Raw genomic sequence first — 27,912 nt, 5'->3', positions numbered from 1 at the left:
ATTGCAGCTCAAGTAGTTTTCTCAGTTCCTGCACTCTTGGAGAGAGCCCAAACTCTCACAGCCCCAGCCCTGCTTGTGAGGCTGAAAAGCACTGACAAGAGACCCTGCCTCAGGCCATCAGCACAGCTGGGTTGCCCACCTGCACTGGGAGCATGGGGGTACCTCATCCCTCTGACATCCTGCCCCTCCAGCCTGTGACCTGCACACCCCTGGGTCAGATCCTGCACCACCATACAGCTGCACAAACACCTCAGTCACAGCCCAACCACTTCCTATTTGCCCTCTAGTTTCCTCTAACGCAGTGGGGATCAGCTCTCCTGTAACACCAGATCACTCCTCCTTCCTACAGGGCTTCACCAAGGCTGGAGCGAAGCTGGGTGGCAAAGGATGTGCAAGTGGCCTTAGTGAGCAATCCTGGTCCCCCCAAGGGAGGAGGTTTATTTGGGAAGCCGTGGAACTGGTACTCAAAGATGCTACACTGCCCTGAGCTGCATCCCTGCTCACTGTGGGTTTAACTGGGAAGCCCTGGAGCTGGCACCTAAGGATGCTGCACAGCCCTGAGCTCTATCTCCCATACACCAAGGGGTGCAAGGGCAGCACAGCTTCCCGAAGCAGCCAGCCCCTAAAACCCATCCTTGCAGGGACTCGGGGCAGCTGAGGGCAAGTAGGAGGACAGACAGACAGAAGCGGCCCCTCCATCCCGGCCCTGTGAGTGGATACACAGAGGACAGAGATGCTGGAGATGTTCGAGGCAGTCTCTTCTTCCATTCTCATCACCAGCGCCGGGAACTGCCGAGCCGGCACTGCCACCTCGTGGCACGGCCACCGGCAAGGCTGGGGACAATGTGGCATCACACACAGCACAGTCCTGGACACGCTCCATCGCTGTACAGGGACTTTATTACCAGGGGAGGTGCTGCCGGATGAATCAGTGACAAAGAGGTGGCAAAAAATCCCCAAAGGCAGCAGGCAAAGGGGAGGGGAGAGCGGGTCAGCCTGGCTAGAGGAGGGGGATGAGAAAGGGAAGCTGTGGCATCAGGGGGAGTGGCTTCCCTGCACTCTGAGGGGAGAGCAGTGCACCTGGTTCACAGCCCAGCATCACCCTGTCAGATGCATTTGGGCTCTCTCACTTCCTAATCTTTTTAAAAAGCAGGATCTGAGCATGGGTGTTTGTTCTGGTACCCAACTCAGCTTGGAGCACCAGTTGGGCCATGCTGCAAATCCCAGTGGGAAAACATAATTTGGGGCGCTCCATTCCACCCCATGTGATGCTCAGAGCAAAGAACAGCCCAGCAGCCTCGCACATCCCAAGGGGAAAGCACCCCCTCCCAAACACCTGTGGGGCAGCCCACCCCACCCCACAGCCCCTCTCCCCAAATCACTGACAGCAAGAAGTCTTTTTATAGATATATTTTTTTAGCAAATGTTTATTTATATCAAAATACAAAACATTTCTGAAGCAGGGTAATGTTACATGAGGAGCAAGTTAATCGATTCCAAAACCCATCATTCTCCTACAGCATGGCTAGTTGTACGTAACATTGCAACACTGCCAGAATTTCTTATAGTGGGCACATTAAAATAATTAAAAAAAAAAAACAACCCAAAAAGTCAACCTATGAACATGCAATGTTACTGGCGATAAATTAAGTACTCAGCAGGCCTTAAAATCCCAACAGGCAGAGACCGAGGGACCAGCTACTCCCAGTAAGGCAGGGCTTCAAACTCTCACTTCTTCCAATTTTTGTTGGCTTATTAGCATTTACTCATTAACTGACAACAGTCCAAGAGCCAAAAGGACCCAACTTTCTTGGCAGAGTGGGATTATTGCTTAGAGCTATCAAAGCAGCTCCAGCTCCCAGCCGGCCCCAGGGGAACAGCAGGGAGAGGGCTCGCAGGGCAAGAGCCAGAGGTCTGCCTTGGCTAAGCACTGCAGAGGTCGGGCTGATCTGGAAGATGTAAAATCCCCCCAGATGAGGGGGCTCAGTGGGTTGTTATCCCCTTGGAGACCAGCTCGGAGCGCGCCGGCCGCTGCCTGCAGTGGGAATGCCGGGAGCAGCGGGCAGCGCTCCCGGCGAGGTCTCGGTTCCCTGCCCAGGGCAGGATAGCACCCAGTCGGAAGGAGAGTTTGGGGTGAGGGACCCCCACTTGTGCCCCTCATCACACCCCTGGGGAGAGATGCTGAGATTTGGCTTTCCCTCCCCACGGTCCGGAGCAGCTTTGGGGCTGTTCCCGGGGATGCCGATGCCTAGCACGTGGCCACCGGTCCCTCCTGCTGGCATTTACTGGCCCTGGCAAAGGCCCAGAGCAACAATACAGATACAGAGAGATTATATAGAGCGCGGAATAAGTTTCGTATAAGGCTTTGGTACAGCACCATCATGTCAGATTTATTTGTAAATCGTTTACAGAAAAAAAAAAAGCTTACTGAAAAAATAGTGTTTTGTTTCTCTTATTTTTTTGTACCTTTTTTTTTTTTTTAGTTTTATTTTCTTCTGAGGAACGTACCTGAAAGTTCAAAAATTAACCCTCTAGTTGCCGTCTGGGCTCCCATCAAACACTAGTTTTGCTGTGTGCAGTTCCAAAACGAAGCGACTCGATCCCAAATCCCACTAAGGTGTGACACAGCCCACCTGGCTCGCAGCAGCCACCACTCACTAAAATCAACACCACAGAGATTCGGCAGCTGATCGCTACTCACTGTTTAGTAAAAATTAAAAAAGAATTAAAAAAGAACCAAACCAAACCTAACAAAACTTTAAAAAAAAAAAGTCACAACAACGAACATTATGGAACCAGCGGTACTAAAGTTTCTTTTATTGTTATTGTTATTAAAAAAAGTCAGTTCCACTGGTTACCATTGAAACAGCACCAAAGAGCACCCTAACGTGTGTTATACATTGTAATACTCGACATTCAAGAGATGGAAACGAGGTTGGATGGTCTAGTCTTTATATCCAGAGGCAAGAAATTCTTCTTAAAAAGAGGAAAATGTTGTCCCACACAACCAGAGACCTGTAGGGCCTGGAAGAAAATCCTGCCTTAGGGGAAAACACTATGGAGTTAGAAGGGAATTAAATCAAGAGCTACCTATGGAGGTCTACGAGGGTTCAGAGAGTCTACAAACCTATTAAAAGGGGATTAAAAAGTCTGGGCTCCCCAGGAGAGTCAGGGATGCTCCCCAGGGTATTTGGGGATGCTCCCTGTGTGATGCAGGGATGCTCCCCTAGGAGCTGGTGTGCAGGTGTGACCTCCAAATGCCCAAAGGATGGCTTGGAAACCTTACGGCAACGTAGGCATTTCCAGGAGGGTTTCTATAGGACTTTCCTACATGGGAATGCCAAGGAATTGGAGTCTGCACAGCCATATGGAAGGTCCTGCACACCCTGGGGCCAGAGGAGCATCCCCTGCCTGCTCTCTGCCAGCCCCACAGAGGGGTAAAAAGGGAAGGTGGCCTTAAAGTGCATCTGGGAGGGCAGGGAGAGTGTGCCAGCATCTCCCACTGAGCCCAAACCTCCCCGAGCGGAGACAGGCGCTTCCCACAGCTCCCACCGTGCGAGCAGGGAGAGCCTGGGAGGGGGCAGGCAGCAAACACCCCCAGGCAAGCAAGCTCCTGCCAGATGCGCGTGGATGGAGGCGGCAGGGATGCAGGAACAACCAAACCAAACCAAATCAAAGGGCGGGAAGCAGGATGATGATGCTGTGGGCGCAGCCACCCCTTCATCCCCCCGTCGGCACACGGGGGAGAGGGAGCAGCCCTTGATGTGTCTGTTTGGCATCCAGAGGGTTAACGCTACTGTGGAAAGTGTGCTTTGTAAACATTTATATCTTTCCTTTTCCTGTTTTTTTTTCTGTAAGTGATTCCAGGGGAGATGGGGAAAGGAGAAAGCTGCCCGCCCCCCCCTGCCCACCCCCAGCAATACCCCAAAGCCCCACCAGCAGGGGGAAAACGCAGCCCCCCAGCCTGGACACCAACCAGGTGAGAAATCTCATCCCTTCTCTTTCTCCTTACATCCTTATTTTTTTTAAACATATAAAATACTCACTTATGTATTTACCGCTAATAAATGCAAGTTAGTCCCACCAAACATGCTTTGCTTCGATATCAAGAACTGGTGCTGAACAAATCTTGGCTTGATATTAGAAACATCCCCCCCAACCCTCCCCAACCCGACGAAGAAGACAGAAATATCATGGAAAATACAGGTGACACCTACGGAGGACATGGTGCCGCTGTGAGGGGGCAGCTCCCGGGATTACATTCGTGCCTCAGCCTGTCAGGACATGGCATGACCTCGGTGAGGGATCTCTGCCTGGCTCCAGAGGGGTGGAAGCACGTAGGGTCTGTGCCACCATCCCCTTGGAGACATCTGAGCCCAAAATCTGGATCCTTGCAGAGCCACGTTTTACAGGACACAGCCCAAGGAGAGCAGAAACCTTGGTCGCCATTGTCCAAAGCCCATCCCCAAATCCTGCCCCAACAAAGGCAGAAGGAATGGTTTGCCAATCCCTGGCATTGCTCAGGCCCAAAACTGGCTCCTCACCCCTCTGCCACCCATGGGGACACAGGGAAGGGGGTCCGGCGGGTCCTTGCAGGAAAAGCCCCAAGTATCCCCAGCACATTCCTCACCATGTCAGGGCTCCATGCCACTTCACCATGGGGACTGGGAGAGCCCCACATGCCACCCATCCGGGCAGGGAGAGCCCCCCATCCTGCCCCAGTGGGTACCAGCAGCCTCCACAGCACAGGTAAACCCTGATGGCCAGAGATGCTCTGTTGTAGAGGTATTGACATGCCTATAGAGAAGAATCCCTGCTCCAGCCGGGTCTGGGGACCAGGAGAATCCCAATGTGGACACCCAGGGGGCTCTGAGGGGCTACACAAACCACAGGAGGGTTTCAGAAATGCTCAAGATTTATGAGGGCACTGAGAAGGGGTGACCAACAGCACCCAGCGAGGTAATGGTGTGGGCACCCCATCCCACAGCATGTCCCCCATCCTGTGCCACTCCCCAGGTCGCAGCTGGCCTCATCCTTCCTGCTGAAAGCAGCGCCCCTGGAGCTGAGATTTGTCTTTTTTCTCTGGAAAAAAAGCCCAAGGCAGCCCTTGGTGGAAACACCACCACCTCGCCATGGCCCTGGGCAGGCTGGTAGCAGGCCCAGGCTTCCCCATCCCAAGACTTTTTCCCTTTTCAGTATTTTTCCCTATTGAAACAGCAATGTGACAGCAAACAGCAGCGACACCGGGATGGCAGCTGGACCTGGCAGATCCCTCAGAGCCCTAAAAGCCCCCCAGCCTTGCCCAGCCCTCCTCTCCCTCGCCACCATATTGCTCAAACAGCACTAGGCATGGATACAAAAATAAAACAGCTATGTGACTTAGATATATATAATTTTATATATATATATATTTGTATATATATTTTTGTCTATTTATAGGTGGATGGAGAAGCAGAGAAGCTGAAGCGCAATATAATGTAAAAATACTCGCTCTGCTCCTGCTGTTGAGACTCTCCCCACCTCTGACAGCCTCTTTCATGCTGCACAGAAGTTTCTGACACCTATTACTAAGGAATTATTTTAAATATTTATTCTCCCCCCCTTCTAAAATAGAAAGTAAATATATATTTGTTTAATTTTATGTACAATGTGGTTTTGATACACCAATATCATTTCTTTAGACAGAGATACTGGGGCTCATTTCTCAAGTCTTTTTTTTTTAATTTTATTTTAATATAAGTGCTGGGTGGGGAGTGAGTGGAAATTAGAGGAGCTTTCAGTTCTGGGAAGATGGGCAGCCCCTTTTGCAGCCCTCTTGGTCCCCTGCAACCTCAGGAGGACAAGAATAAAAGCCCCTCTTGGAGAGAAAGTGTCATTTTTATAGTAAAGCCAAAATCTGGGCAAACTCTCCTCCCTGGGGGATGCCAGTTTCCCACCCCACTGCAACCAGTACAAAAATCCTTAGCTACCACTACAGCACATGCTTTCTGCATCTGAACCCCCCAAAACCTGGACCAGCCTGTCTGCCCCCCCTTTCTCTTGCCCACCCCCTCCCCAGGTACGGTCCTTCCTCCATCCATGCACATATCAAAAATCAGCCAAAGCCCTGGGACTGGGGATGTCCTGAGGTACCACCGGGAAGTTGCCTATGCCACACAATGATGAGGAACACACAGCTCAGGCAGCACAAACCTGCCAGGTCAAAAACAAATGAATGGGGGAAACACAGCATTGGGCAGCCCCTCCTCATCCCAATGACCAGGGGAAGGGAACAGGCTCCCACCTACAGCCCCTTCCCAGCACCAGCAGCCCCTCCTCATCTCAGTGACCAGGGGAAGGGAACAGGCTCCCACCTGCAGCCCTTTCCCAGCACCAGCAGCTCTGCCCCAGTCCTTGCCACATGGGGATGTACCAACTGATGGGGATTAAGTGCAGTATTAAGTTTCTTTTGCTGGCACCAGCGCTGCCAAATCTGGTTGCTGCTTCCCAGCCCCCAGTTTCTGGATCATGCATTCCCCAATGGACTTCCAACAGGAACAACTACGCTTCCCAGCTCTCCACCCCAGCAAACATAGGGAGAGAGGAGTCAAGATCCATAGAAACAGAAAAAAAAACCCCAAAATTAAGCTGAAGTTGGGATATAGGAGTAAACATCCTGCTTTCTTTAAAGGTTACCCTGTGCCCAGACAGCGCAGGGATGGGCTCCCGGAGAGTGGTGGGAATCCAGCCTCAATTTGGCTGTCTCTGTACCTGGTACCAGTACTGGCTCTGGCATCACTGCTGACCAAATCCCCTCTCTGCCTCAGATCCTCAAAGTCCTGCTAATGAAGTCTAAAATAAAGACACTGTGAAGAACATCTTGTCCCTCCAAGGAGTCACTGCTGGGGCCGGCTGGCACAGCCAGTGCTGCATTCCTCAGCTCAGGGACAAATTTAGCTGTACCCCTCTCTCATCCTTTCTGACTCATGCTTTCCTGGGAAGAAGAGATGCAAAGCAAAATGCTTTCACATGAGTAACCAGAGAGCAGCATCTAGAGGGACTTGAAGGAAAGGTTTCTGCGTGGTGCAGCTTTTTCTTTAAACGATGGCACCAGAGATGAGACAACGTTACGTCCTCCTCCCATGTCACATCCCATGTCACGCCCCACGTGCGTCGGACACACAGAGGAGAGGATCTGTCCCTCCTGCTTCTCAATGTCACAGCCCAGGGGTGAGTCACAGACAATGAACAAAGCAAAACTAAAAGAATGGGGGGGAAGGGGGAAATAATGAGATAAAAAAAGCGATGTGTTGTGTGCAGCAGGGATGCAGCTCAGGTCACACCTGCAGTGTGCCTCTCCATTCCCAAATCCCCCTCAGGCTCTGGCTGCTCCCAGCCCCTTCCCTTCTTTGCCCATCCCAATAAACCCCACTTCAGCACAGCTCTAAACTCTCCCCTAGAGACACACATACCCCCAACATGCAAATCTACTGAATTCTGCAAACCTATCTACCTTTGTCCTACACTTCTCTACCTATTTATATCTCATATATACAGTGCATTTTCCTCCAGTTCCTTGAAAAGAATTCCTTCCACCAAAAAGCATCAACTCCGCCAGCCCAGGGCTGCAGTGAGCCCACCTGGGACATGTGGAAATCCCTGAAGGTCCAGCCTCATGGAAAAATACCCCCAGACAAGAGCTACAGCTCAAACCAACCCAAAACTCTGAGAACTCCCAAATCTACGTCACTGCCTGGAGCAAGAGGAGAAACCAAAATGCCAGGAGGGTTTTGTCCTAACACAGGCTGCAAGGTGTGAGCTGCAGTAAGTGTGGAACACATGTCATGCCCTGATGCCATGAGACATGACTAAGCCCTGCTGGGACTGTGTCTGGGCTGCTGAGCCCAAATCCAGAGACCTCAACACCCCTGGAGGTAGGTACAGCAAGTTGTTATTCCCTTTATATTCCCTTTATATTTATATATCCAAACACAGTCACCTCCAGCCTTTCTGTACAGCTGGTGGCACCGAGCCAGCTGACCAGGTGATAAACACCACATCAACAACCTGGAGCCCAGCAGTGGCCAAAATCAGTCTCCAAGTCTCAGGTGCCTGGCACAAAGCAGCCGGAATGAACATCCCCCTGGGGAAAGCATCACCTGCTCACAGACACCCCTCACCACCTTGGGAGCTCACGGAGACCCCTCTGTTTGGGGGGCAGACCACAAACCATGCTGAGGTTTGTACTGGGAAGAGACTTTGGGACCCTCCAGCTCCCCCCATCCTAGAGACCCATTGCTCCAAGTGACTCTGGATGCAGTTAGCACCAGGCACAGAAACAGGGCCCCACGAACAAGCCCTAAATGCTCCCTCTCCCCCCACTTACAGCAACTTGCATTTTCCTTCATGTCAACACTGTGAAACCGAAACACTGATGGGTTTGCATGGCAAAGTCACCTTAAAAACATGTGGATGAGAGCTCAGCAAGTCCTGCTGGAAAAGCAGGCAAAGCGCTTTCCCTGCCCTTTTTCTATACCTGCTCTGGGATGCAGAGGTTTTTTTGGAGAGGCTGCAAGGGATGACATCCCATTACCATCCTCTCTTTCCAAGGGATCTGAGCAACACCCTGTACCTACCTCTCCATGTCATCTCCCCCAGCTTGGGGTGCCCAAATCCTGTAACCCCCATAGCAGCATGAAAAGGGCACTGGAGCATCCCCACAGTGGCCACCCTGCAAGCAGAAGCACCAGCAAGGACCCCCCAAAAATGGGTTGGCTCCCCTGCACTGATGCCTCAGAGGTGCCCAGGGACAAATATCCTTTTGATTCAGAGGCATTTTTTCACCATGGTCCAGGATTTGCCAAGGTACCTAATGAAACATCGCGTTTGCAATGTGCAAAAGGAGGAATTGTACAGTTACTGGTAAAGAAAGAGCCGTCTACCTCAGACCAGCTTATAAAATAAGAGAGTTTGGCCCAGGAAGATAAAAATCAAGATATATTTTGCAGCATGAAAGAAAAAAAAATGAAGCAACAGCAGCAGCAGCAGCAGCAGCTGTGTTTGCAAACCACCAAAGCGACACGGAGTTCAAACGGGGATGAAATGGGGGAAGCATTTGGCATCGTCTGACACGGCTTCGATGTCCCAGGTCCGTGGGAGGAGAGAGGAGCGACCCCTGAAGGGCATGGAAACCAGAGGGCTGGGAGAAGCGAGGAGGTTGCCAAAGCAAGAGGTGAGCCAGTCAGCCAAAGCACGGCCCGAGTCTATTGGAAGGTAACTTGGTCTAGCAGGGAAAGGAGGTAAGGATGGTTTTAGGAAGAGCTGCTTCCACGAGGCGCCCGGGCGGGATTTCCCACTCCAGCAGCGTGGCAGGTACACGGCTGAAAGAGAGAGGGCTGCAGCTCCAGCCTCTAAAGGTCGAAGACCATGAAAAGCCCAGTGGCTCAAAACACCTGCAAAAGGAAAACAACTCTCAAAAGACGGACCCAGCAAGCCAGCATGCTCCGTCAACCTTCCCTGCACTCCAAGTCCTCTAAGCTCCTAAAGACAGGATGGGGCACAGTCCCGAGGTAGCAACCTCAAGAGCCTGAAGACAGCGCCTTGCCCATCTGAACGGGCGTCGTAAATAGTTTGGAAAGCACTCAAAAGGGAAAAGCAACCCTCTGTTAGAGAGGTTGAGGCAACGAGAGCGAAAGGAAGAGCAAGTTGGCCACAGCATGGCCAGCACAAAGACTCCACACCTCCCCCAGCCCTGATGGTCACCTGTCCGTCAGGAGCAGCCCGGCCCATCGGGAGCAGCCCAGCTGAAGTTACCGGCGAGCTGGAGTGAGCCAGGCAGAGTTTTCCCCGCTGCCGAGCGGGAGAATGGCATTAAATCAATTCAGATCCGAGAGGGTTCTAGGGAAAACCCTAAAAACACACTCAAATAAAAGAAATTCGCAGTCATACTGTTAGCAAAGTTGAATTCTCACTCTGAGAGTTGAGGTTCTTACATCAGGTCACTCGTCACGTCAATGAAAAGCCCTGGTGCAGGCTGGAAAGAGAGGGACATTTCTGCCAGACCCTCCCTCCTTCCCGAGACAAACCTGCTGACAGTTTGAAGACCACCTACATAAAGTTGTTAAAGCTTGGAAATATCTCATTATTGATTTAAAGGATTCATTGTCCAGTGGTTCAAACCTTTTTCAGGGCCTGGAGACTGGAAAAGACGCAGTGCTCTGCTTTAGGTGTCGCAGATTCCCGAGCATCCTGCTGGGAGAGGAAGCACAACCTCTAGAACCAGATATTTTGAGGCAGGGCAATAAATAGGCTCTGACCTAAGAGCTCCTGGGGAGCGTGGCGTGGCCAGAGTGCCGGATCACAACCGAGAGCTCACGTCTTTCTCCAAACATCTCAGCCCTTAGAGGTTCAACCAGCAGCAAGAGCAAAAACCAAGGCAAAGCAGAATTAAAGGCGAGATTGCAGAGAATCTCTTGGCAATTCTACCTGGGAATAAACAAAAGTTTCATATGCAAATAGAGAGCCTGGGGCAAAAACATGCCTGCAGGCTCTTCAGTTCTCCTGACACTTTTTCTACAGCCTGAATCCACTCAAAGCAAGAATATCTACATGAAACACTTGGTGTTTTATTCCCAGGCAGGCTGGAGGGTTTAGCACTTTACCGCAGAGGAAGAACTGTGCAAACCTGGATACAGAGGTTGATTTTACCACTTCAAACTAAAAAAAAAAAAACAACTCTAAATATTTTAAAGGTAGGGATTGCTTGGTATCAGCACTAAGCATTTATGTAGCACTTGCAGTCTATAGGCCACCAAGTGCTTGTCCAAAGTGCTCAAATATGACTTATCCCCATTTTACAGATGGGAGAACTGAGGCACAGAGAGGTTAAGTGACTTGCCCAAGGCCACGCAGTCAGAGAGTGGAGGCAGAGCAGGAAAGCGAGCCCAGCTGTTCTCGGAGCGGGTTCCACCTTTCCTGCTAAAAACAAACCAAAAAAAAAAGGCCTATGCAATCCAGAAAACCACCAGCCACCAAATCTACCCTAAGTATTTTGAAGAGGAAATACATTCTGGTGAAGAGTAGAACAGCATTACCAAGGGGGAGAGGGGACAAAGGGAGGGACACAACCCCGGCGGGTGTCACAGCAGGGGGAAGGAGGGGAAAATGGTAGAACCAGCAGCAACAGATTTCAAGCTGACGCGAAACGCCGGGCTTAGCTTTGCGTGGCCATCCATGTCCATCTGCAGTGCTGGCACTTCCAGCTGCTCTGGCCTGGGCTCAGCACCTGCCGACCGAGGCTTTTGGGGCCACGCAGCCAAACCCCCTCCGCTCACATGCCTGCGTCTCCCTGGTTTGCAGTTACGAGTAAAGATTAAACATCACATAGTGAGGAATCACATTGCTACACAGCACCGAAGAACATTTGCCTGTGACATACAGAGCGTCGGGAAGAATTAATCAAACCCACCCTCATCAAAGCTGGCACACACTGTACCTGGAGGGGGAAACACCCCTGTGTGAGATCAGCCCCGTACCCGCACGCTCGCACAGCACCGAGGACGCATTACCGAGGCTCGAATGCATTTACACAGACAAAGGGTGATTTCTCACATCTCAGACTGATTGGAAGGCTCGGGGTCTTTCTGGCTTTTCCCTTTCAGAGATAGGTAAGGAAAGATGTCACGCATGGTTTTGCTGTTATCTTCACGTCAAAGGAGGCTGGGAAGGGGGAGGCAGGGAGATTTTCACAATTACAGCTTTCCTGGGATTATTTTGTCATGTTTTTATCACAATCAGATTCATGGGATTACCAGTTCCCGTCTGGGTCATTAGGTTCTTGTCAATTAATTACACCCTGTGTCATTTAATTTCTTCCGGCGATTGAGGGCCAGCTGCTCAATCCCACACTTTCTCCCTAAACACGCGCTGCGGACGCAGATGTCAAAAGCTCCATCTATGCCTTTGAAGCCTAGAGATCTTTACCAAACCCGAGGTGCAACGCCCCCCTTCCCACCCCACCACTGAAGCTGTTTGGGGTGGGGGAAGAAGCAAATCTGAGGAGCACCCAGCCCAAAGCATCCTCCCCGTCTGCCCCAGGGTCCCCCCAGCTCGTCCCCGCCGCGAGCCACCGAACCCCCCGGCAGAGGCGGCAGCGTAAGGCTGTCCCCCCTTCTCTCCCACCACCTCCATCCCCAACAGCTCCCTCCACCGCTCCTGTTCAACCTCCTGGGGCCAGCACAGGCTAAAGTAGGGTGGCGTGCCCGCTGGTGTCATCGTGGTCCACGCTGTTGAGAATGGCTGTCTGGTCTTCGGGGAGCTGCCGGTGGCAGAGGTCGTCCTTCAGCGCCGAGAGCCGGGCGAAGGGGTCCTGACGAGGGTGTCTCTTCTTCTTGCGGAGGCAGACAGCTTCGTCAGGAGACAGTACCTGAGAGCTGGGAGGGTGCTGAACCTGGGAGGCAGAGCCGTCTAGGAAGGGGGAGAGAAGGCAGATGGGACCAGAGCCAGCAGCAGGGCAGAGCGCTTTGCTTGCTGTAAAACGGAGGTTACAGCAAGCCTGGCCCTGAACCCGCCGCTTGGCAAGAAGGGAGCATGTTTTAGGCATCAGGGAAAATGAAATTAACACTCCAAATCCAAAATAAATTACTAGAGAAGGGAGATGCATGGAAAAGGAACTCGGTTTGGAGGAGCAAGGGAGGGACAACCCACAGGCAAGCAGCGCCAGGAGCCATCCCTTTGGGAGGCAGGGAACAAGGGCAGCATCCAGGAATGGGCTTGGAGACCCCCAGTGCTGGAGCCAGCAGGGACCTGCCCAAGCTCTGCCCACAGTGGGACAGAAGGGATGCTGTTGGAGACCGTGGGGTCCTCACACTCACTGGGTTGTTTTCTGGATTTCGAGGAGCCCTTGGATGACTTTTTGGGCTTCTTTATCCGCTGGTATTTCAGAGCTTCGAGCCTCTCAGGTGCAGCAGCGTCCCCGGGCGGAGATGGACGTTTTCTAGGAAGGAAAAGCAGACAGGCGCCGTCAGCGGCTCTCAGCCATGCTCGGGGCTCTGGACGTCCCCGGTGGGGGATTGGTCAACCCCAGCCAGCTGTGCCATGGAAAAGGAAGAGGTGAGAAACCCAGGGCTGAGGGAGCAGGGCCAGCCAGGCGTGCTGGAGCGCGGGATGAAGGGAGCGAGGCGTCCCCGCTGTGCCCCTACGTCTTCTCCATGTTGCCGAGCATTGCCGTGACCCAGCCGGTCCCACCGGCCATGTCCAACATGGGCAGCCCAGCTCACCTGCCTGCCATGCCAACACTGCTAAACAAAAACAGGACGGGGCAGATCCTATGTCCGATAAGGTATTTCTGGGAAGTGGTAGGAAACCCCTTGGGATGGAGAGAGAGAAAGAGACAGGCAGAAGCGGCACAGCAGCATCGAGATGGGCACCACGAGCCATCCGTGGCAGACAACACCGGCGCCACAAACAGCAGGGAAGCAGGATCCTGATGGCCCTGCTCCCACAGCCAAAAAAACCAGGGGCCACATGACAGACAGGGACGTAAAGGGCAAACACCGACAGAGCCGGGAGAGGCACCTCGTTCCCAGGTCCCTGTGAGAAGCGACAACAGAAACGCCAACAGCACAGGAGCATCTGCCCCTGGAACACCGAGAGGCTGGGAGCTGGAGATGGAAACACTGACAAGGTTTCATCGCAAAGACAAGGAGGGGACTTGCAAAGGGGTGCTTCCTGCAGGAGAGCCAGCAGTTGCAAGGGATAGCTTCCCAGGTTCAGCCCCTGAGGAACTCTTCTACAGGAACCAGCTCAAGGTGAAACAGTCTCCCCTTTGCAAAAGGATTTTTTGCTCTATTTCCTTCACTGTACCTGTTTTTTCCCATCCAAGACCTGGAAAGCATGACTGCTGTAGAGAGCAGAGCATTAGAGGAAAACCTTTTCCTTAGGAGAGCAGGCAGCCCAGCTCTTATCTATAACACATCACAGCATCCCCCCCTCTTGCTGCTTTCCCATGTCTTTCCCATTCTTCATTTTAGTTCCATGACTCTCCAAGTTGCACCAAGTCCTAATGGCACAGAAGGACAAGTTTGAGGCCACAGGTCAACCTGAGTCATCACGAGCAATCTGTACACAAGGTGTCCAGAGATGGCAGGGGAACCATCCACAAAGCATCTTTTATTGCGAGAAAGCCAACGCTTGAAGCCAGGCTTCAGGGAGGAAAGGAAATTTAAACCAGTGTGCCTTCATCTTCAAAGGAGATGACTCTCTTCTGCTCTCACAGCTCGGTCACCACAGGTCAGCCACCAAACCTCCTCAAAGCAGCCACGCAGAGGACAGTGCTGACGGCAGCTCCTACATCTTCAGGTGTCCATGACTGGGGCAAGGACCAGCAAACCCTGCAAGCCATGGGCAGCAGGATGAGCAGGCAGAGGAGCTGCCTTGACCAGCTGCAAGGAGGCAACATGAGCATCTTTAGATTCCTGCTTTGGCACCAAAATTCTGTGGATGAGGTCACTGGTCTCTCAGTAAGATGTGACCCACCCAGCATTGAAAAACATTGTGGATGCTGGTGGGAGTGGCAGGGAAGGGGCAAACACATGGGCTGGAGCACAGAACCCGCACTCCCAGGCTGTGGTATAAGAGTACACCCACCCACAGGGAGTCTGGAGCATCTCATCTCCCCTGGGTTCCAGGTAGAGGCTGTGCCACCAGCACAGAGCACAGCAGGACAGCAACACTTCACATCCAGCAACCCAAGCAGCTCCAGAGCGGTGACACTTCAGCTGGAGTGCACAGGCAAGAGCTCCCAAGGGATTTTTCCCCTTGGGGAGCAGAAGTGTGCTTTGTTTTTGAAGATGCGTGTGATTGCAAAGCTCCTCAGTTCTGCTGGAAGCGTTGGAGAGCACCCAGGGAAGTGCAGTGTGAGGTGACAAAGCAGCTGAGGCACAGCAGATGCAACAGAAACCCAAACACTGGGCATAGAAAAGCTACTTTTCATATTTCCCATTGCAACAGACATGAATGTGTGGAGAGCTCCCAGAGAGTCTGTGTTCCAGCTCCCAGAGATCCCCTGTTCCAGCTCCCAGCAGAGCAGCACATCAGCCGAAGATGAAGCAACTCATTAGACATGCCGGTAGTCCCACTGGCTGGATCCAGGCAAGAGCTTTCCCTCCTCAGAAAGAAAACTTTTACACTTGCAGGGTATAAATACCTTCTTCCCAAGTGCAACCAGCCTCTCATGAGAGGGCACAACACCCACTCTAGTCACTGAGCTGCACCAACACGGACAGTCACGCACATGATGGTTCTGAGTAGGACCACAGCAACCCACAGGTCTGACAGCACAGGATTCCCTGCAGCAATTCTTGCTTGAATGGTCAATAACAGGCTTTTCCCATTTATATCCACCATTTCCATGATTTCCATGAGTTACACTCGTGCAGGTACTTGGCTAATGGTGGCCTCAGCCACTCCAGTCCATCATCATGAAGCTCACGTGTGCAAGCCGTAAACACCATCACCTCGGTGATCCTGCCTCCATCCTGCCCATCAGCACCTCATTTCTACCATCTCTTCCCATATATTTGCTGATATTATTAAAGCTCAATTCTTAGAAGTCTCTTCCTCTTCCCACTCCTTTTTCTTTCTAAGAAGATGCTACTGTGGCATGTTGACAAAATTAGACAGATTTACGCGAGGGATTATGAGGAAATTGCCTGAAGCTCATTTCCACTAGTTCTCCGTAATTGGACTCGTATTTATACACACAAACATAAACAGTGAGTGTGCTGAACCCATGTGTCACCATAAATACTGTCTGACCTCTGGCAAGGAAGAGATACAGAGGAGGACAGAACGATGCTACTCACCAGCCAAATTTTATCTGCTCTACCCACCCTTTATTTCTTCAAAGGGCTCTGATTATTTCAAATTAGTTTTCATTTTAAGCTCAGCCAGAAGCCTCTTCCTGTCCCCAGAGTTAACATTTTGGGCATCTGCCCATGGATGAGGGAGACCTTGAATACCAACAGATGAAAGGTTCAGGAGGCAGGCAAACTTCTTCTAGAAACTTCAGTGCAGAGCCATACAAAGGAACTTTGAGAAGCCCATGTGAACTCCTGACACAAGCCTTCTGCGAGGTGCCACAAACACCTGGAGCAGCAGTTTTCCTCAGGTCTTCAAAGGAAAACCCTCTTGCATGAGCCAGGGTCTGAGTTGCATGGACTGGAGAGGCTGAAAAGGTATGGAGGAACTTCTGAGAACCCCAGGACAGGAGGAAGTACCCAGGGAAGAAGTATCCAACTCAACAGACATCTCAGCTGCTCTTCATCAAATGTCCTTCCACATACCAAGCAAAGATGTAAAGGAGAAGACCCCTGAAAGCATCACTGACCTCTTTCCCCACAAAAGGGGAATCCATATAAAGGAAGAGTGCAGGAGATTAAAGGGCACAATACATATATTGTGGAGGTCTCAACACACGTTCCCTATCTCCTTCTCTCCTTGAGTAAAGACACTGACATCCAGAAATACTTTGGGCATGTTAAAGTATCCACTTGGGATGAGGTAGAGCATCCACTTGGACCAGTTAGAGCATCCACTTGGACAGGACCCCACTGTGTCTCAGCCCTTCATCCTCCTCAGATGAAGAGCTCAATCCTCCTACAAAAGGCTCCTGCAAGTCAGAATTCCCACTTTGCTCTGAAGCAGCTCTGGCTGCTGCCTCCATCCCGGAATGCTTGAGATCCTTCAGATTGGTGCCAGAGAAACACAGTGGTGACAGCCCCTGGCCCCAGAGCTGTTGCTGCCAAGGCACCACCATGATGGAGGAAGTGGCTGAGGGAAGGAACACACCAGAGAAGGGGGTCCCTTCTACAGGTCTGCAGACACCACAACTCGTCTACACAACGGACTTCACCACCATGCTGACGGAGAGGAGAGAGGGCGAGGGAAAAGGGGCCGGACTGGAGAGGAAGAGGGGGATACAGTCACAGGGAAGGGGAGGGGAGAGAGGAAGATAAATGAAAAACAGGAGTGAGAAAATAGATAAGTAAATTAAAGAGACTGAAAAGAAAAGTAAAATAATAGTAATAATAATAATAATACTTAAGAAAGAAAAGAAAAACGCACTCAGACAAGCGGACTCACAACTTCTCCAAGCGGAAGGAGGCATGAAACACATGCAGAGGACCAGCACATGGACAGTCTTTAAAGGGGAACCTGTGTTCTTTCAAGCGGGGAGCGAGAGGTGCTGCTCCTCCCGCACTCCTGGCACTGATGTCCCTTCATCACTCAACTCTACGCCACGGCCAAGCCCCCCAACTCCCAGCACTGGCAGTGCTGTCCTGGCAGGGGAGGCCAGAGGGGCCACCCAGGGCAGGCTGCAATGCCAAGGGGCAAGGGAGCTTGGTGCCTGGTCTGTGGTTTTTGGGTTTCCCTCTGCAGGGAGACAACAGCCCCCTTTTCCCTGTTAGGAGATGCACGCTGCATCCTAAGAGAAGAAGATGGGAAAATTCCTCATGCCAGCTCAGTAATGGCATTATTTATCCCTGCCCACCCATAAAAACTACCTGAGCTTCACCCAACAAAAGCCACCACGCTGCAGCCACCACCGAGCCCACACGCTGCCTCTCCCTGTCCTCCTCTCAGATTTTATTACTGCAGCACAGAAATCTGGCTGGTGTGGTATAAAATCCCTGCGCTCAGCACGCACTGACAATTTTATGACCCCAAACCATCAAGAAATTACTTGGCTGGGCTCTTTACGGGATTCCTCGCTTATTAGCTGAGATTTATTCTTCTGGCTTCTCATTTTTGGGGATAATGACTCTGGAGCTGCTCCTGCAACTCCACCTCCCAGCAGCATCTCGGAGCAGGACACATGGCTGCTCCTTAGCAAGTGTCCTGCTCCTCAAAATCCATCAGCCCACAGCACCCAGCACTGGAGATGGGAACCAGCCAGGATCTGTGCAAGAGCCACACCAAACTCAGACACGAGCCTGGACTCACCTCTGCTGTGCTAAAGCCATGTTCACTCATGTCCCTGATGCTCCCAGAGTGGGGAAGTGCCACAAAAAAAAGAATAAACAGCTGGATCCTCCTAGAAGGCTTCCCTATTTCTCAAGAAGCCTGGCACAGCCCAGCTCTCACCAAGGCTTGCTGCCAGTTTTGCTCCTCAGGGGATACCCTGCTCTGGCATCAGCAGGGGAAAACAGAAGAAAGTGGCCAAGTGTTCAAGAGCTTTGGAGGCTGCAAGGCTCAGACTGGAGGGGTTTGAGCTCCTGCACGGAGCACACAGCCTGTCCCTGCTCTCATCGCCATGACACAACACTCCTTCCTCACCTCTCCTACTCTCCCCACCCCAGGACAACCCTCCAGGTCAGCTGGAGGAATTTCCCTCTCCTGGAATCATCACGACACAAGCTGATTTCTCTAGGCATCCCATCTCTCTCTCATGAGCCTCTTTTCCAGTCCAAAACAGCTCCTCAGGCTGTTGGAGAGCACTGGGCAGGACTTTGACTCTTTCCATTCAAGGCAACAAGGCTTAAGTTTTTTAAGACCCATCCCCAGGAAGTTTGGGCATAGTCAGGCCCTAAAAATGTTCCTATCTGCAATCTCACCTCTCCTTTCATAGCCAGCCTGGCTGACAGCCAAACAGGTCAGTGTTCCCAATCCTTAAGGTCACAAACTACTATCTGGAATTAGCATTTTCAGTGACATTCTCTGCTTTTAAGGCCTGAAAACTGTCTCCAATTACTCCATCCCAGATCCAGGGATGCCCATGGCCATCTAGGAAACCAGCTTCATGAAGGCAGACCAAGAGGAATTTTCTTGGGAGAGTCTTTCAAGATCTGCTTAGGACTGTTTAATTATAGCTGGGTTAGAAGAAGTCTTAAAGATTTCTCCAACGAGAATTTCAGAGAGGGAGGGGGTTTGTCATGACTACACTTGTGAGGGGAAGGAGAAAACACACCTCTCTGGCAGCCTGAAGCCATAGTTATGCTGCTGCCAAGCATACAATCTGTCCTGGGAGAAAGACTTCTCTCATCCTCCATGGGAGGAGACTGGAGAAAAAGAAAACAGAGCCAGGTACTGCTGGAAACAAAGTTCTCCATGTGCTGGACTGCAGTTGGAGACTGATTTTTGAAGCCCCACTCTGAGCTGTCTGCAGGTGTTTGCTCCAGATATGGCTGTTTTACCTGGTTCTAGGGGGTGGCTGTGGGCTTCTCCTGGCTTGGATCATCCAGGACAACCCTACCTCAACACACACACCTTCCTAATACCTGCCAGGGCCAAAGGTGCCACGTGTCACTGTCCTCTAAGAAAGGAAGGATAGCCATGGAGAGAGAGCAGCTTGGCTCGTCCCAAACCCCAAACCCCAAAAGCAGGGGAGCAGCAACCTGTTGCTGGGAGGGGAAACCCAAAAGCCACAGAGACTGTGCGTCCAGAGGTGTTTCCTACTGTTTTCGGATTCCTTATTCCCCTTTAAAGGAAGAGATGGTATTGGAAAAGCCCCTTCCGTGTTCCCTCTCATGCCCCGCTCCCAGCCACCCTCCACAGCACCCACACCATCCTTTCGGACATGGATCACCCTTACCTATTGAGCTGAGGAGAAGCTTGTCTCGACAACACTGCCCAGATAGCTGAGATTAATCAAAAACAAAGCAGTTATCAACACCCGCAAGGAGCCGAGCTCCGCAACACATCAGCACGTCAACAACTCCAAAGGAAAAAGGAGGGAAAGAAACCAAACAAACACAAACGAAACGAGGCTGGAGAAGAAAGGGGGAAAGAAACAGAAGAGAAAGGAAAAGAAGAAACGAAAACGATAATCAACGAAGCGAATGGATACACTGCATAAAAGCACAGACAACAGTGCTGCTCTAACATGGCTCTGTCCTGGAGCTGGGTCTCCTTGGAGTGCCCTGCAGGAGACATGGACCTATGGCTACACACCTAATTGCATCACTCCATAGCTGGGTTTTCCAGAGGCACACAGAAGTCATTTCAGGCTCGCTCAGCTCCTCTCCCTCCCCATCCTCTCTCCCCTGAGCCCTCCTGCCTTCCGTGCAGTGCCGGAGGGGTTTTCTAAGGCCATAACGCTTCCAGGTACCAGAGGGAGGGAGTGAAATGCGGAGGGCACTGCGGGGTGAAACGCTGCCTCCCCCCTCCCCAAAACACACGCCTCTTCTCCATACACCTCCGACCGCACCGGCTCCACGGGGCTCGGAGCCCCGGCCCCCGACTCCTCTCTGCCACAAGCTGGAGGAGGGGGCTCGACCCCACCAGACAACAAGCCAAAATGAAGCAAGACGAAAGGATGGGACGAAAGCACGGCTACGGGGTCTAAGGTGCTGTGAAAGACGGAAGGAAAGAGGATAAATACAGAGAGAAAGAGAGAGAGGAGAGAGAGACGCTTTTGCCTGGAGCAACCCTGGTACCTGGAAAACCAGCCGCTACTCTCTAGTGCAGCCACATCCCTCTTACGTGCCGGCAGCCTCTCGATCTCCGCTGGGCTTAGTTTATTTTTATTTTTCCTCCTCTCCTGACATGCTGCTGGTGTGGCTAAGTCCTTGATCTCTCCCTGCCCGCGTCCTGGGGCTGCAGCATCCCTTTTGCAGGTGGGGCGGTGACCGTGATTAGCTGTTTCTGTCATGCATTAAAGCTCTCTAGACTCCGCGGGAAGGAAGAGGAGGAAGACAAGAGGCACGGCGGCGGCGGCCCTAACGTTCGAAGAAAGCCAAGAGCCAGCAGCTAGAAGAGGAAACAACCTCCAGTGACACCAGGACACTTACCTAAGCGAGCCGGGAGCCAGGTCTTTGCACACCTGGTAGACGGCCCATAGCCCGAGTCACAGTGCTCCCAGATTCCCAAAGGAGCAGCCAGGCTGGAGGCAAACGTGCCACCGGCACTGGGAATGTTGCCTCCCTAAAACCCAGCACTCTTGGGCAGCGGCCATGCAACCCATGCCCACGGCACCAACCTCTGCCTAGCAAAGCCCGCGGGACGCCGTCTCCAAAAGGGATGCTGCAGCGTGCCCAGAGAGACCCTACAAGTTGGGATGGTGATGGCAGGGAGGGAATCAGAGGGAACGGGTGAGGCAGGGTGGGGGAAGCCAGGAAGGGGCCAGAAGGGCACCATGGGGCTCACACACTTACCCCGTGGCGGCTACCGTGGTGGTGGATGTCGGTTCTGGTTGGAGAATCTCCTCGCCAGCCCTCCTTGGAGAGGGGATGTCTCCGAAAACATCCATGGTGTCCACGGGCAGGGAGGAGCCCTGGGAGTTGGAGAAGCCGGGGGTCACGGGGGTGAAGGCGGTGGTCGGTCGGAAGCTGGGGCTGTCCCCCCGGCTGCTCGGCGCGGGGGATCCCGTCGAGGACGGCGTGGATTTGCGGGAGAAGCTGACGGCCGCGGGGGGCTGCAGCGTGATCTCCGACACCTCCGTCTGCTGGATGAGGCCGGGCCGGGGCCGGGCGCGGGCGGTCAGCTCCGGGGAGCTGTTGCGGGAGCTGAGGGGGCTTTGGGTCAGAGGAGAAAGCCTTGAAGGTTGTAGCACCACCTGATGTAAACTGGGCTCAGCCCTCCTGACCTGCCGAGGGCTGGGCCGAGGTCGGGGTTGGGGCTCGTACCACCTGGTGTCCAGACTGAATGTGCTTGTGCCGCTGGGGCCGACGGGCTCGGACGGTTCGTGGTAAGGCAACACGGGTATGCCCATACCTTGGCTGGTATGTCTTAGCTGCCCTTGACATCCCATGGGTTGCATAGGTTTGTCCTGCCACTTGGTGGTAGCGGGCACGGAGGATTGACCCCTGCCCGGTGACTTGCCGGTCCAGCTCTTTGGTGCCTCCAGGGGCAGGATGCCCGAGTAGGACGCAGGGACCACCTGGAGGGAGGAGGGGGGCGGCCCCCGAGGAAGGCAGCCGGTGGGCTGGGAGCCCTCAGCTGCCTCGCAGGGCTGGAGCTGGTGGGGGAACGGCGCGGGGGCCAGCTCCAGGCTGCCGAAAGGGAACTCGGCCCTGCCCCAGGGCTCGGGGGACCGGCCCCCCGTGGGGGTCTGGGCCAGGGGCAGCGTGCTGTTGGAGGCGTTCTCCCCATTCTCCTCGGGGATGGTGGGGTGTCCGAAGGGCCCCTCGGGGGGCAGCGGTGGGGAGGACATGACCGAGCTCAGCGGGCTGACTTCTGGCATGTAGAAGGGTGGTGGGTCCACCTCCCCGGGGCTGCTGCTGCTGAGGTAACCGTAAAATTGGTGGTGGAAAGCCCGGGGGGCCGGCGGGCGGGCCTGGCCAGTGGCCTGCAGGGCGCCGGGACCCTCCAGCGCCCGGTGGAACCGGGGGCTGTATGCTGGTGGCTGAAGGTAGGACTCCTGGCTGGAGGACAGAGGGGTGAGCTGCGCTTTCAGGGCGGTGACCGAGGTGGGCACGACAGGGTCGTCGTTCTCCTCGTCCGACTGCCTGAACTCGGGGTACATGTCCGTCTCCTCCACGAAGGGGAAGCCCTCGATCCGCCGTGTCTTCAGGGAGGGCTCCATCTCCGCTGGGTCCATGACAAAGCGGCCGTCGGGCCCGCGGCTGATGAGCTCAATTGGGGTGGTGGCCTCAGCTTCGGCCTCCGCCTTGGAGACGCTGTACTTCTTGCTGCTGATGGCTCGTTTGGTCTTCTTGTAAAGGGAGAGCTCCTTCTCCTTGGTAGGGCTCAGCATCCGCTTGGCCTGTGGACCCTGGTCGTCAGAGGACTCCGAGGGGGGACGGAGGGTGCGGATGCTCTCGGGACTCACCTTTCCCGAAGACAACCTGGACCACAGGGGAGAAAAACCGAGAAAGGGGACGGTCACCTGAAGGGGAAAGGAGGTCTTCTTGCCCAGAAGAACCACTCTCTGTATCCGGAAAACAAAGTGCTACCAGCTGTTAAAAGAGGAACCGCTGGGAGAAATGAGCAGGGCTAACCAGGATGGCAGAGTCTTGCCAGCAGCAGCACACGACATCCCTGCTCCTTGGGTGCGAGCTTGGGACACTTGGCATCTCCCCCTGGGGTAGGTAGTTCACACCAACACCTTGCAATAACCTCCACCAACACCTTGCAACAAGCTCCACAGCCCCAGTGGGACAAAGGACAGCTGCAGAGCTCACGTCCAACTCCTTCAAAGGTTTCCTATATTCACCTGAGCTATTCATGCCCAGGAAAGGCCCTGAGAGGAGAGACATCAAGCAAATGTCCTCTCCTGCAGAACTCAGCATCTCACTTGGAGGTGCTGCAGATCATTTCAGACCAACTTTTTTTCTCTTTAACACTCAGACTTTGGGCTGAGAGCCTCGAAAGAGAGAGAGCATCAGAATAGTTCCCTCATCCCTAGCCAGAAAGCCTTAGACAAACAGGGTTGTGAGGCAAAATGTAGCAGATCCAAGAGAGACAGTGCAGGTTATTTCAGTGCAGTGGATGAACCAGCAAAAAACAAGATTCAGATCCACCAGCACCAGGACATTTTGCAATGGTCCAGAAGCCAAAGCATGAGGTGTCCACATCCCAGGATCTCACACTCCCATCAGGAAGATGTTCCCACTAATTTGCAGCCACATCTGCTTTTGATGGACTCCACAAGGAGCTGTGGCTACTGCAGCACCATGATCCACCACCTTTGGGCATAAGTGGAAAGAGGCTTCAGCTAGGTGCTCTTCATGAGAAAAGATGACTTTCCCAAGAAAAAACACAGCCAACAGAGAATGACTCAAAAACACTGAGCTGGCAGGGAGTACTCTATGCAGCAAGCTAGTCCTTCTCCTAAAGAGCAAGCTGGTGTGTCATTGAGTTCCACCAGCCAACTCCAGCTTTGGTCAGTGTTTACAGATCCAACAGGGTCATCTCTTAGCTTAGTTTGCTGCATTTGTCCCTGCTGCTTTGTGCTCCAAAGCCCATTTGTCTCTTGTGAACTGCTGTGCTCCCAAAAGTTCAGGGAACACCCAAAACAACTTGTCAGAAGCAACCAAATAACGATGAGATATTTCCATTTGAGCATTGCAATAACTTTAGGAAGGAGGCACCTTGAACACCCACAGCCTGGTGCCACATCTAAGGCAGATACTTACGGGGACTCCAAACTCTTCCTGCAGTGGGTTATCGAGAGAGGAGGGTCTGGAAGAGAATAAAAAGGGGAAAGAAGAGAGAACGCTAAGGAGGCGCAAGACGACACAGACAAGACAGACTCAACATCAAGACAACAAAAGACACTCAACAAGAGGCCAAGGTTTCATTGCTCCAGTGCTTTAATGGTTGCTGACAACAAACAGCTCCCGTCACAGGGTCCTGCCCGTCCTGCTGCCACTGCCCTGGGGGCTGGAGGAGAAGGAGCCGATTCCCTGCCCTCTCCAGCTCCCCAGCTGCCCTTTTCCCTACCGGCCGCTCCTGCATGGAGGCTGCAGTCCCAGTTTTTGGGAAGTAGAGCAGCAGGGTCTCCTTTGCGGGGTCTTCTCTAGCCCAGCGCGGCCATCGGGCACTGCCCGCTCCAGGCTGGGAGCAGCTGGAGAGCTCAGCTCCAGAGGGGAGGAACCTCGAGGAGGCGAGCGATATCCCTCATCTCTGTCCCAGAGGACAGCCCAGCCCTAAACCCCCGGCTCTAGGAGTTATCACCACGTGGGAGAGCTCCCTCGGAATTCCCAGGCTAGTTTCTCTGGCGCCTCTTCACCCACCCTGCCTCTCCCGCTCCTGACCACGGGCGCTTTCAGGCACCGCCGAGGGATCAAGTCAGGGCTTCACCTGAGGACGCGCACGGACGAAGAAGAGACAGACACAGGGAAGAAGGTTACGACCACAACACAACCAAGCGGGAGAAAGGAGGAGACGGGAAGGAGGAAGGAAGCACACTGGGAATGGACTCACCTTTCTTGCGCTTGAGCTTGCGTTTGCGTTGCTTGTTGACGAAGCAGGCGGCGAGTGTGCTGAAAAGGATGGCAGCAGCCAGGAAGCAGATGGTGGCAACGATGCCAGCCAGCACCGGGCGGGCTAGACCCTCGTCCGTCAGGTCAGGCTGAGGGAATACGTCTGGGAGACAAACACAATTGGGTGTTAGGCCTGCTGACCTCCTCAGGGACCTACCACAGTGTGTGAAGGCAATGGTATTCTCCAGGAATGATACTGTATGTCAGGATGATAATCTCTGTAAAGAGATTCCAAGCCAGCCAGCCCACCCAGGGAGAGGAGTCAGTGCTGCTTCAGGGCCAAGGGTTTTAGTGACCTCACTCCAGATCATAGAATCATAAAAGAGTTTGAAATGGAAAGGGCTTTTACAGGCCATGTAGTCCAACTCCCCTGCAATGAGCAGGAACATCTTCAACTAGACCAGGCTGCCCAAGTCAATCTGACAAAACTTTCTGCCTTAGCTGATGGGACACCCACGGAAGAAGCCTCCAAACCAAACCAAAGAAATACAGATTTATGTCTAAACACACACAAATGAAGCAAACCTGCAGCTATTTCCTGGCTAAAAATTTCCACTGCCGCAGCACAAGGTACTTGAACCTCTTTGTCAGCGCTTCATTTCAGCTTTACAATGAAAACTGGGCTCCAAACCCACGTGATACCCCTTCATTATCCAGGAGCACAACCAAACCCTCAGCAGACCTCAGCTGCAGGCCCCTGCAGATGCAAACCCTCCACACCTCAGTGCTCCTGCTGTGTGCTCGCTCATGGGATCAGCTGGAGCACCGGCTTTCAGCCTGGGACAGCACCTGCCTGGGGCCAGGGCATCTGCCAAACCCCATCAGCAAAATCGGGCATGAGGAGAAAGGGCAGCAGGCAGGGAGGCTGCAGCAAGATCACACCACACCGGCGCCACTTGGGGGCAGAGAGAGACCGCTGCATCACAGCACAGCAGAGCTGGGTTTTCCACCAGAGCCATAAAACCAGGGCTCGCCGCATCTCCATCCCCTTCTGCTGCCCCCGCCTTTCCCATCGCCACCACCACCCCTCGCCTGTGCCTCGGCTCAAGGAGCACCCCCCGAGCTGGAGCAGGCGCAGGGTACACACATGAGCTGCAGCGTGTTGCAGTCTCCCGTTGCAAAGCTCTTTTCCCTGTGGACCCTGCACTGCAGTGCTACGTTTCCCTCTCTCCACCTTTCATTCCCATTTCCAGGCTGCGCAGTGCCCGGCCCGAGCTTTGTTCTCCAGGCTCGCCGCAGAGCTGGGATGTGCCGGCAAATACTGACAGCACCGTGCTCCCTGGGAAGGGCTAAATGGGGCAGTTTGTCCTTGCCTGCTCTGGTTGCATCAGGAGGCAGCCTGAACACCCACCAGAAGCGTGTGCCCACACACCAGCCCCACAGCTGGGGAGAGAAGCAGGAGCCACCCCTCACCTGTACTGGACACCCCAGCAACATTGCTGGGTTCGCTGATGAGATCCTGCATGACCGCCAGGACGCGGAACTCATACCAGGTGTCCTGAAACACCAAACACATCTGTCAGATCCCCCACTGCAGCCTTCAGCCCCACCCAGCTCCTCAAAGACCCCAGCACAGGGATAGAGCCACCCCTAAAGCTTCCCCTTTGATTCTTATCAAAGAATCATTAAGGCTGGAAAAGAAGTCAAAGGTCACTGAGTTAGGTATGGTGTGGGCAGTCCTTGCTTACCTGGGACAAGTCCTTGGCAAAAAACTCGACCTCAGTCCCTGGGATGCCATCGTCCAAGATCTCCCACCTCTCCGCAACGCGGAATTCCATGATGTAGCGGTCGATGGGGAAGCTGTGGTTAGCGGGAGGAAGCCATGACAGGAGGACGCCTTGCTGTGTCCGGTTGGCTGTTAGGCACCTCGGTGGGGTAACCAACACCAGAGGCTCTGGAGTTGTTACAGGGAATGCTGGGGACAGAGCAGATGGGGACACCTTTGAGATGGGGCAGGGGAAGCACAGAAGACGTTCTCCCATGTGCCCCATCAGCAGCAGGACCACTGTAGCAGTTCCCACATTCCAGGAGTTTAGGGCATATCTCAGGAGTCTGGTCTCTTATCATAGAAATAGGTAAGTGGCTTTTTCAAAAAGCAGGGACTCACAATGCCGTGACTCCAGGAAAAGAGGCACAGTGCTAAAAATCCTCCTGCTTCCTCCCACCTCCACCTGAGACAGCCCCAAGGCAGGACCCAGAGTCCTTTGTGATTTCTCCTGCTCTGAGCTGTACAAGTGATTTTGTGCTCTATTAATACCTCCTGATCCCAGCTGAACTTAAGGAAGATCTGAAAGGTGACTGATACAGTACAGCCCTCCCACGCTGTCTCTCAGGACAAGCTTTCAGGAGCCTCATGCACCCAGCTTCACCCAGGACCCTTCACAAACTATCTTCTACGTGGCTGGAAACTATTGCTGATAAATGATAATCTCCATCCCCAGCAGACAGGACACATGGGGCACTTCTCCCCACAGACCTCCTGAATCCCACCCCTGCCCTCCCCTTGTGCCCACAGAGGACCTACCTAGAGTGTTCACAGTGACCACCTCACTGAAGGAGCTGGTGCCCAGCTTATTTTGAGCCAAGACACTGAACTGGTAAGCAGTCTCTGGTTCCAAGGTATCCACCAGTAGCCAACTGGAACCAGCTGGCACAGGAAGAGACAGCCAGTCGTGGGGGCCAAACTGGGCTCTCTTCATCCTGGCAAGAGAGAAGGGAGCATCCTCAGGGAAGGTGTCTTTGACAGGGGGGACAAAGAGGCAGCATTAATCTCTTGAGCAAAAATGGAGCTTTCCCGAGCGATGGTTCGGTTTGACAGCAGTGATGTGTATGGACGTGGGGCAGCCACTGCCACCCACAAGCTGGCACAGGCCACCTTCCCATCATGTCACACCAGCATCCCCCAGCTCAGAGGGACATTGCCACCAGCTCTCCCCTCTACTGTGCACTACCTGCACCCCTGAGCAGGGTCAGGGACAACAGCAGTGCCACCAGCCCTGCTCTGAGATGA

General features: G+C 53.3%; 1 protein-coding gene across 8 annotated transcripts in view; it reads right to left on the bottom strand.

The window, feature by feature from the left end:
- Positions 1-3,929: 3,929 nt before the first annotated feature.
- IGSF9B (immunoglobulin superfamily member 9B) overlaps positions 3,930-27,912 on the bottom strand; it is a 47,459-nt gene continuing 23,476 nt past the window's right edge. For 2 of the 8 annotated variants that reach the window (XM_071576204.1, XM_071576205.1), the window contains exons 14-21: positions 27,427-27,602; positions 26,591-26,817; positions 26,316-26,400; positions 24,844-25,005; positions 24,054-24,099; positions 21,132-22,763; positions 12,852-12,973; positions 3,930-12,444 (exon numbers count right to left, since the gene is read on the bottom strand). In XM_071576204.1, coding sequence (XP_071432305.1) covers positions 12,221-12,444; positions 12,852-12,973; positions 21,132-22,763; positions 24,054-24,099; positions 24,844-25,005; positions 26,316-26,400; positions 26,591-26,817; positions 27,427-27,602 — 2,674 coding nt within the window. In that variant the 3' untranslated portion in view covers positions 3,930-12,220. Of the gene's footprint in view, positions 12,445-12,851; positions 12,974-19,570; positions 19,617-20,414; positions 20,728-20,956; positions 21,023-21,131; positions 22,764-24,053; positions 24,100-24,843; positions 25,006-26,315; positions 26,401-26,590; positions 26,818-27,426; positions 27,603-27,912 lie in introns of those variants that run through there. The other 6 variants (XR_011699611.1, XR_011699609.1, XR_011699610.1 and 3 more) reach the window with 6 other exon arrangements.

Source organism: Pithys albifrons, chromosome 23, assembly GCF_047495875.1.
Source record: "Pithys albifrons albifrons isolate INPA30051 chromosome 23, PitAlb_v1, whole genome shotgun sequence".
NCBI classification, from domain to species: Eukaryota; Metazoa; Chordata; class Aves; order Passeriformes; family Thamnophilidae; genus Pithys; species Pithys albifrons.
Note: the sequence above shows the minus strand (reverse complement) of the source record. Positions and strands in the feature narration are given on the sequence as shown.